The following is a 10,857-nucleotide window of genomic DNA, read 5'->3' as shown; positions in this document are numbered from 1 at the left end:
CAAGCAATCTATAAAAATGTAGACAACGAGAGGGTAAGCTAACGATTAGTGAGTGAAAATATACTACATACATATATATGCATAAAATGGACACGCCACATAAATAATCAAATACCGCATACCGGAGCATCCATGCATAAAGGCAAGCTAATCTAAGCATACCGTACGATCACTAAGCAACAAGCTAAAATATGCATCAACAAACATAAGTCCACCAACGACGATGTGAACAACGCCAAGAAGCTACACCCGGAGGGTTAGCTACATCACGACAATACAACAATATATATATAAAAATATATAAACGAACAAGGTTAACCCCTTAACCCATTACCGAATACCAAACACCACAATGAAGATTGACCGAACTACACGAGCCTTAGTAATCCGAAACCACACGAGATTACTATCTTCAACAAGACAACATCGAGGTTGGCCGAACTACACGAGCCTTATTAATCTGAACTACACGAGATCACTACCTCAATAAGATGACCGAACTACACTCGTCATCGTGAATCCGAAACCACACGCGATTCACTTTCAACATCAAAACCCTTCGCCATTGGGGTTATATCATCCACATCACACCCACGTGTGATAGTGTACACACAAAACGTGTACCTCGCCCAAGGTGGTCAACCAAAATGCACAACCGTGCCAATTGGATCTAAATGCAAGTCCATCAAATCCACCTATATGTGAAGTGAGCTCGATAACCGAGAAGCACTTCACCCGACCCGCACCCATCCTACACATACATATGCACATAGGATATTAACACTCACCTTGTCGCCTTGATGAACGCTTCCGAATAATCCGCAACTCGCCGAAGGAATGTACCTATTCCATTATCATAAATACCACAACACAATTAGGATGGATTTACAAACCAACCCAATTCGACACTTAGTGCAATTTCGACCCAATTGCACTTCCAAGCACAAACCGTGCCCAAACTAACCAATAATCACTAACACAAGTGATAATGGTCCTAATATGCCAATTAAACCCGAACACAAGTGTTAAACACTTATCGTTCTCAAAATCGCCCATAAACCCTAATTTTGACCCATAAAGTCAAAATCTCACCAATTACAAGTTTTGACACCAAAACATATTTAACTCGGTTTTATACTTCAACTTAATCCATTTTAAGTTTATAAACCTCATCGAATCGACATTCGGATCATAATCATCAACAAACCCTAACTTTGACTCTAGTCAAAATTAGTCAACCACAAGAACCCTAAAGGTCTCCAATACATCAATAATCACTAATACTAGTGATTATACACCATTCTCAAGCCTTAAACATGATTAAATCATTAACCAACCTAAAACCCGCCTTTTAACACTTATAAACCCGAATCTTGGTGTTAATCTTCAATTAACAACTAAATGGGTTCCATCTATGAATCATACCATCAAAAGCCCCAAATTTGAATGATGAACACGAAACGAAATTCGGAGTTAGAGCTTACCGCTAATATCACCTTGAAGCCAAGAACGAGGAGAACAAAGTTGCCTCTTACACCTTCGATCAAAACCCGCTCCTTCCTTTCCAAAAATTCCTTTGAATCAATTGGGGTTTGAAGTTTTGAGAGGAAAAATAGAAAGAAAAGGAAAAAGAAATAAAGGAAAATGAATGAGTGGATGAGATTAAGACCTCAAATCTGGCACACACGCGAAAAGACTAAAATGCCCTTAAGCATCTTTTAAAATCACAAAACTGGTACCAGTCCGCCCAGATTGTCGCGCCGCGGCCTCAATTGTCGCGCCGCGACACATAACGTATTCTGGTGGTTTCCTTAACATGCCTCCTGGAATTGAAATCAGCTGAATGCCGCGCCGCGGCACCCTTCTCCGCGCCGCGAGATAAACCGTGGTCTGGTGCCCTTGTTTACATGCCTCCTGATCCTGATTCCAGTTAATTGTCGCGCCGCGACCTCCTGTATCGCGCCGCGACATACAACATGACCTGACTCCTTTTCTCGTATAAAAGACCTCTACCCTCGAACATGTCCCGAAGCCTTCATACACCTATCGTACATACACGGTACACCTATAAATAATGTACGGGGAAAAACGGGGTGTTACACGAAGTATGCTTCATGGTAAGAATGTACCAGGCAGATTTTAGGCCGAATGTATGAGGACGGCATCGTACGTGATTAACAGACTCCCACAAACAAAGTTGGGATATATTTCACCATATGAAAGAATATGGAAGATCAAGCCAACCGTCAACCATCTCAAAGTTTTTGGATGTGTATGCTACGTCTTCGTGCCAGATCATCTACGAAGCAAATTTGAGAAGAAGGCAATTCGGTGCATTTTTATCGGTTACGATGAATCAAGAAAAGGATGGAGATGTTGTGATCCAAATACCGGAAAGTGCCATACTTCAAGAAATGTGGTATTTGATGAAGCATCTTCATGGTGGTCACCTCAAAAGATAGAGCTTCCAGAATCTCATGGATAGAAGAAGGTCCAGAAGAAAAAGAAGAGCCTAAAGAGCAGGTATTTGATCCAATAAAAGAAGGAGAAGGGTCGTACTCTAAGGAAAAGAGTCCATGAAAAACTGGTGTACATCAATCTATATCCGAGGAGGTTCGTCCAAGCCAAAAGGAAGTCGAGGAGCATGCACAAGAATTAAGGAGGTCAGCAAGGCCGAGACAACCTAATCCAAGGTATGCTAATGCTGCTCATGTGGATGAATTAATACCTATTGAGCCTTCTACTTATGAAGAAGCAGCGCAAAGTCGAGAATGGCAGAAAGCGATGGAAGAAGAAATTAATGCACTAAAAGAAAACCAGACATGGAGTTTAGTTCCAAAGCCAAAAGATGTAAAACCAATATCATGTAAATGGGTTTACAAGGTGAAGACTCGATCAGATGGCTCCGTTGAAAGGTATAAAGCTCGACTTGTTGCTAGAGGTTTTTCTCAACAATATGGGCTGGATTATGAAGAAACGTTTAGTCCAGTGGCGAAGATCACAACAATTCGAGCTCTACTAGCTTTAGCCGCTAGCAAATCTTGGAAGTTATGGCAGATGGATGTCAAGAACGCTTTCTTACATGGAGAACTTGACAAAAACATTTATACGGAGCAACCTAGAGGCTTTGAGAACAGGATCCATCCTGACCATGTCTGCAAATTAAAGAAAGCACTATACTGTTTGAAGCAGGCTCCAAGAACTTGGTGCGGGAAGATTGGTGAGTTCTTGGTACAAAGTGGTTTTACAGTTTCTCCTTCAGATTCTAGTTTATTTGTGAAACAAGATCAAGGAAAACTAGCCATAGTGCTAGTATATGTGGATGACTTAATCATCACGGGAGATCACTATGAGGAGATCCAAAGAACAAGAGAGAATCTGTCTATCAGATTTCATATGAAGGAGCTTGGAGAACTCAAACATTTTCTTGGACTCGAAATAGAGCAGAAAAGAGAAGGATTATTTCTGGGACAACAGAAATATGCGCGAGATCTTTTACAAAAGTATGGAATGCTTAATTGCAAACCTATCTCAACTCCGATGGATCCGAATACAAAACTACGAGCAGATGAAGGAAAAAGTCTTCAAGATGTTACCATGTATCGAAAGTTGGTCGGAAGTCTTATTTATCTCACACTAAGCCGGCCAGACATATCTTATGCAGTTGGAGTGGTTAGTCGATACATGAGCAATCCGAAGAAGCTTCACCTTGATGTTGTACGACGCATCTTAAGGTATGTTAAAGGCACTATTAACTTTGGTATTTTATACAAGAAAACAAAATAATGTCACGTGACTGGATATTGTGACGCCGATTACGCTGGAGACTATGATACACGACGGTCAACAACTGGATACATGTTTAGTCTTGGATCGGGAGTAATATCATGGTGCAGCAAGAGACAACCAACTGTGTCCTTATCAAGCACTGAAGCAGAATATCGATCGGCAGCATCAGCAACACAAGAAATTACTTGGTTGAAGCAACTAATGGAAGATCTTCATCAATCAACAGATTATCAAGTAAAACTTTTCTGCGATAATCTATCAGTTATTCGATTAGCAGAGAATGCAGTCTTCCATGCAAGAACAAAACATATAGAAGTGCATTATCACTATGTTCGCGAGAAGGTCCTTGAAGGGGAGATCAAGATGATGCCAACAAAGACAGATAAACAGGTTGCAGATATATTTACCAAGAGCCTAAGTAAACCGAAGTTTACAAAATTCAGAGAAGCACTTGGAATGGTCTGCAAGACATCGTTGGAAGAAAATTTGCATTGAGGGGGAGTATTAAAATACAATGCAAATTTAGAATAATATGGAATTAGTAAATGTATATGGGTAAAATATCTAGATATTAATATGTATATGAAAAATATCTAGATATTAAAATGTAAAGAAAAATCTAGATATTTATATGAGTAAGAAATATCTAGATATTTATATGTATAAAAATATCTAGATATTTATATATTCATGGAAATATCTAGTTTCTAAAAACTTTCATGGATTAGTATAAATATAGGTGGTGGGTTCATTTGTGTAAGGTGTGAGAGTTGTGAGGAAGTAAGAAGAGTGTGAGTTAGAGAAGAGAAAACTTATAAGTAAGTAATATTGTAATTGTATTTTGTATTAGTAAAAGTGTTCTTTGTTAAGTTTCCCGGTTAAGCCTTAGTTCGTGTTTGAGATCTTAGTGCACTTGTGTTATTTTTATTATATGGTCGGCTCTGCCGCCTAGTGATATATGGTCGGTTATACCGCCTGAATGATATATGGTCGACACTGTCGCCTAAGTATTATTGTGCACTAAAGATCTATAAAATTAAAGGCTAACCAACGTCAAAGTGTTGGTGTAGTGAGTGAGTATAACCTAGGTCCTCAATAGTGGGTGTGTTGGGCTCGTCGAAGCTTCCAAGCATGTTTACCCCTTTCTTTGTAATGGCCTAAAGGGGTCACTGGGGCATGCAAGTTAACTATACCTTGTATATAACTTTTAGTCTTTCTCATTTGCAGTACATACTACATTGCTTTCAAAAAAACATAACAACAAACACTGTTATTATTACAAAAGAGTAAAGACTATGAAGCACTAATTAATACTCCGTAAAAATAAATAATCTAACTTCTAATTCGTCTCTTCACTATTTTCTATCTGTATATCTATCTTATTTACCCCTAATTCTCTACCAATTAATGAACGGTGAATACAGTTGACCCTTTTCCTACACAAGTTCTTAAACATAAATAAGGGAAAGGACACCTCACGTGTGATTTAACTAAAGGGCTTTTTAAAGATTGTTAGTGATAGTGAGGTGATATATTCAACATTTTCTTATATATATATCCGTTGTGACTATTACATACATCAATATTAATATGCTGTATTGTACAACATGCTAATATAATTGTATTCTACAACCTAATTATCATACGCGAGTAGGGATTACAGACAATTCTCCGAGTTCTCTCGTATAATTAAAGTCATGTAATTATATTGACTTTAAAATTATAAATTCTATACAGAGTATCTTCTCTGTTGAATGAAATATGTTCACATTGTTAATTTAAAGAGCAAGTTTCATTAAAGTAACCTTTTACTAAATATTAATTAAAAAAAGTATCTCTATGTTTAAGTTAGAACATCGTTAAAACATTAACGGTAGTTCATTTTTTTATTCACATTTGCTAAAATTAATGATACATTACTATTTGAGTAATTACCCAAATTGAAGAAGCTTGTAAAGTGAATGAAAGTAAGGAACTTACATGCACATTTCCGATTAAAAGCGTGAACATAATCAATCCCACAACCGACACTATAATCACAAACATGATTTCACTAACGTAAGTACTCGTCGTCAGATTTTTCCATACCTGCATTAGTTAATTAAGTATGAAATGGACTTTTTTGCTCAGTTGGTCCCTCTATTATACCCCAAATCGCTAGTTTGGTCCCTCGGTTTTTAATTTGGCAATCAGAGTCCCTGAGTTATTTTGATTTTGCAATTGGGGTCCCTCCGTCAAATTTTTGTTAAAAATGTCCGTTAACCTTGTCATGTGCAATACATGTGAGGGTAAAATTGTCTTTTTACTAAAAACAAGGGACCACCGGCGCAAAAATATCTAAACTAAAAGTGAGGGACCACTGGCGCAAAAAAACTTATAATGTTTATATTTTTATTTTATAAATTTATAAAAACATGAATCTATATATTATTATTATTATTATTATTATTATTATTATTATTATTATTATTATTATTATTATTATTATATAAAACCTTACTTTTACTCAACACGTTCTTCACTAAAATCAACATGTTCTTCCCCAAAATTGCAAGCACTAATTAAAAAAATAAAAAAATCTAGTACATATTACATAATCCCCTTATGAAATCTGAAAAGAAACTTTCTTAATTGTTTATTCACAAATTCATCAAAACTCAAAAACACAAAATCATATTCGAGTTTCATAAAAACAAATTCTGATCCCAATTTCATTTAATGATCTCATTTCTATCTCAGATTACAACAAACACAAAAATTACATATTCATGAATCATATATGCTGAGTTCTTCTTCGTACATAAACATGTGTTCTACATTCAAATCCTAATCTACGAGATCAATTGGATCGAGTTCATCTCTAAAATCGAACACATAACCGTTCTGGTCTCTGGAAATATTTAGCGAAAAGTAAAAGTGCAATTAGATTAAGATTCACATCGTAAATCTCTCTGCCAAATTTCAGAATCAAATTCGTTGTTCTAATCATTATCAACTCATATCTTCTAATTTTATCACCAGGTGAGTTTTTAATTTCGTAAGTAAGGGTTCTGTCATCAATTCATTTAGCCCCAATTATATTCAAAATTAAGGCACCATCAATTGTTGTTGCTGTTCAACTTAGTTGAACTTTATTATCAATTACATGTTCTTATATAACGCATTAAGCAAATTAGTTATATAAGAATTAATCAACTTAGTTGTTACATGTTCTTATATAACTTGGTGTTCATGTAATTTGGTGTTCATGTGTTCAAACGATATCCACAAATTAAAAACACAACTAATCGTTTACCTCGAGAATAAGAAAGGATAGTAGATCGTAGGTGGTGGTCGAGAATAAAATCATCGGAGATAGTGTCGGTTGTTTATGTTGTTGTTGTTGTAATGAAGGACCGAAGCTTATGAATTGAAATTTATAAAACATCAAGGGTATAATTTATATATTTTTTATATCATATAAACATATAAATAAAAAAATATAAATTTTTTAAGATTTTTTGATTTTTTGCGCCGGTGGTCCTTCGTTTTTAGTGAACAACAGAGTAAAAAGACTATTTTACCCTCACATGCAATTCACATGATGGGACTCAACGTTCGATTTGGATGGCAAGTTGACGGAGGGACGCCAATTGCAAAATCAAAATAACTCAGGGACTCTGATTGCCAAATTAAAAATCGAGGGACCAAACTAGCGATTTGGGGTATAATAGAGGGACCAACTGAGCAAAAAAGTCGTATGAAATGTGAATAAAAAATAGTGTCATTAAATTTTTAACGGAATTCTAATTTAATAGTAACATACTCCTAGTATTTATTAAAAATTCGGTAAAATAATCTTTTTAATAGTCCATATAAAATAAAATATGTTACCTTTTATAAGAAATTGAAGTAAAAATGTTAAATTTGCCCTAATTTTACTGTTAAATTAATTAATTTAATTATTTAAACTGTTAAATGTTAAATTAATTTGGGCCATGGTTGTAGATAGCGTTGTTGTGGATCATGTGGGGTTGGAGGCCCATATTAAAGTTTTTAAAAATCAAAATAAACATGACGCTCCAGAGATCAAATTGACGATTAACGCTCTATCACGACTTGACGATTAGTTACGAACTATCACGACTTGACGATTAACGCTCACACATATTCTCAATTCTAAGGTTAGTTTTGAATTCTATACATTCTTGAAACGTATCTCTATTATATGATCCCTGTAGCTGATTGTTGATTCGATTTAAGTATGAGGAAATTTGTAAAGTTAGGGTTTTTTTTGTTCTCGATTAAATGCCAGCGTCTTAACTTGTGTATTTTAAATTTTGTGATTTTGCGTAGATTTAGAAAACAAATTATATATTGAAAAAGGCTATAGATTTAAACGTGTTAAAAAGGGGAAACAAACTAACGTCTGGCCTCACTTTGATTGTTTGTAGCCAGGGCCGGTCAAACTTTGATCAAAATTTTTGCATGCCCCAGGCGAAATGATTATAAAATGCCCCCAACAGTTACACAAACATATATCTTTAGGAGATTTAAACTATGAGTATTAATAAATTTTTTTGAAATGATGCCCCTAACCGCGTGATGCCCAGGGCCGTCGCCCGCTTCGCCCATAGCCTTAGCCGGCCTTGTTTGTAGCCAAATTTCGTTAGTTCGGTATGTGCTTTTGTATTTGTAATTGATTATCTGAGTTATTCATGTGTAGTACATTCTGATTACTTATACTATATATCTGTACGCTAGCATACGTATACCTGTCCTTAATATAAATTGTAAATTCCCATTTTTAAGCACATTGAGCTTAATTTTGTTCTGCTACGTTGACATATGTAACCTCTTCTTATAAAACCCTAACCGTGGCACATTAATAACTTGCAGTGTCTGGACTGTGACAGAGTGAGAATGAATACAGAAGGCGGTGGTGATAGACTAAGCAACTTGTCAGAGGATCTCATCATCAAAATTCTCTCTTATAACGACACCAAAAATGCTATAAAAACAAGTATTTTGTCATCTAGATGGAAGAATACTTGGAAGTTAATCCCACACCTCGATTTATCTACTGACGATGTTACTTCCTTAACTAGTTTTCAAAAGTTCACTCGTGTTCTCTCTAATCGCAACGATGAAATAGATTTGGCGTCTCTTAAACTTAGTGTTCGTGGAGGATTTAGACCAGCGTTTCTCAAAACTGTTGTTGACCATGCTTTTTCGAACAATGTCCAAAAGATGACTATCATTTGGTCGGATGAAATGCATATCGAAATACCTAATTTTCTTTTTATGTCTCAGTCTCTCAAAGATAGTCTCTCAAAGATCTCACTTTGATTGGATGTGCTAGAAATTATAATCAACCTAAAATCAAATCATCGTTTGACTTACCAGCGTTAACAACGTTGCATCTTGAAAATGTCATTCTTGATAACGGAAATCGTGACGAGGATGGTGGTCTTTTATCTAAATGCCTAAACTTGAAGAATCTTACCTTACTTAACTGCAACATAGACTATCATTATCCTTTCATTTCCCCTTCTGAATGTTTTAATCTCTCGAACCACATTAATGAAATAGAATTGTCGTCGGTTAAACTTGGTGTTGGAAGATGTAGACAAGCGTTTCTCAAAACTGTGGTCGACTATGCGTTTTCTAACAATGTCCAAAAAATGACTATTATATGGTTGGATGACATGCATAACGAAATACCTAATTTTCTTTTTATGTCCCCGTCTCTTAAAGATCTCATTTTTATTGGATCTGTTCCATATCTTAGTCAACCTGAAATCAAATCGTCTTTCGACCTACCAGCGTTAACAACATTGTATCTTGAAAATGTCGGACTTAGTAACATAAATACTAAAAATGGTGGTCTTTTTTTTAAGTGCCTAAACTTGAAGAATCTTAACTTATTTAAGTGCTCCATAAACGATCATAATAATTTCATTTCCCATTCTGAATTTTCTAATCTCACGCCCGAGAAAGGATTGTATTCTTTTGCTAATGTGGTTGCACCTCACCTAAAGAATCTTAATGTTGTAGATTGCCAAGGTCGTCTTCAAATTTATGCACCCGAATTATCCTCGTTGATGTATGAAATTCCATGTTATGATACCTTTTTTGCAAATGGTTTGTCTTGTTTGGAGAAAGTGGATTTCTATATGTGTCCATTTGAGGAAGATGGTGGTGCAATTATTAAGATTCTTCAACAGTTCCGCAGTGTCAAATATCTTACGCTTGGATTAGAAATCGTAGAGGTATTTGGTCTCTATTGTTTATACGTGCATGTATATAAAAGTACTCCATGTCACTTATTTTGATTTATATAATATTTTTTCAGGTTCTTGAGTTGTATGTGGACATACTCTGTGATCTACCTTCTCCATTTGCTAATTTAACGAGTCTCAAGATTTTTCCACGGAGGTATTGGGGTGAAATGAAAGTAAAGATTTCAAGACAAGTATTTTATGTGTACTTTACTATGCTACTTCCTGCTTTTGGAAAGTTTATTTTCACAAGTTTTTAGCTTGATTATTTCCCACTTAAAATCCCTTTTTACCTTGGTTGCTGATTGTAATTGTATCTGCATGTATGATGGAGCACATCTAGAGTTAAAACTACCATTTACTTGATACAATTGATTTTGTATCCTCATTGTTGCTGTTTGTTATCACTTTCATCTATGGCACACTCTTCTTTATTTGAATTGCCTTACCTTACAGAGTTAGCATTAGTTAGTTGATTTAGGTACAATCAAAATTCGAACTTTAAGGTAACCCTATTCAAGCAAAGTTGATTTTTTATACATCTATATAAATTCATCTAAGGAATTATTACCATTTATGAATCTCAGAAAGAAAAAAAAAAAACGCTTGTCTTGATGAATCCGCAAACATGAGTCCTAAATATATTCCTTCAAGAGTGATCCTTACTCTGTGTTGGTGTGAATAACATAATGGAATCAGCTGCAACAACAAACATTGTTATTATCAAAGACGATGAAACGCTAAATAAACACTTTGGGCTACTTCGAAAACCGATGGACAAAGTAGCATGATATGAGACAACAAAGAG

General features: G+C 35.4%; 1 protein-coding gene across 1 annotated transcript; it reads left to right on the top strand.

The window, feature by feature from the left end:
* The first annotated feature begins 8,691 nt into the window (after positions 1-8,691).
* LOC139859057 (uncharacterized) lies at positions 8,692-10,395 on the top strand. Its single transcript, XM_071847875.1, has 3 exons — positions 8,692-9,009; positions 9,096-10,040; positions 10,124-10,395. The coding sequence occupies exons 1-3, from the start codon at positions 8,692-8,694 to the stop codon at positions 10,307-10,309; spliced, it is 1,449 nt and encodes a 482-aa protein (XP_071703976.1). The 3' UTR covers positions 10,310-10,395.
* Positions 10,396-10,857: the final 462 nt, after the last annotated feature.

This window comes from Rutidosis leptorrhynchoides, chromosome 7, assembly GCF_046630445.1.
Source record: "Rutidosis leptorrhynchoides isolate AG116_Rl617_1_P2 chromosome 7, CSIRO_AGI_Rlap_v1, whole genome shotgun sequence".
Taxonomy (NCBI): domain Eukaryota; kingdom Viridiplantae; phylum Streptophyta; class Magnoliopsida; order Asterales; family Asteraceae; genus Rutidosis; species Rutidosis leptorrhynchoides.
This window is presented reverse-complemented; position numbering and strand designations above follow the sequence as displayed.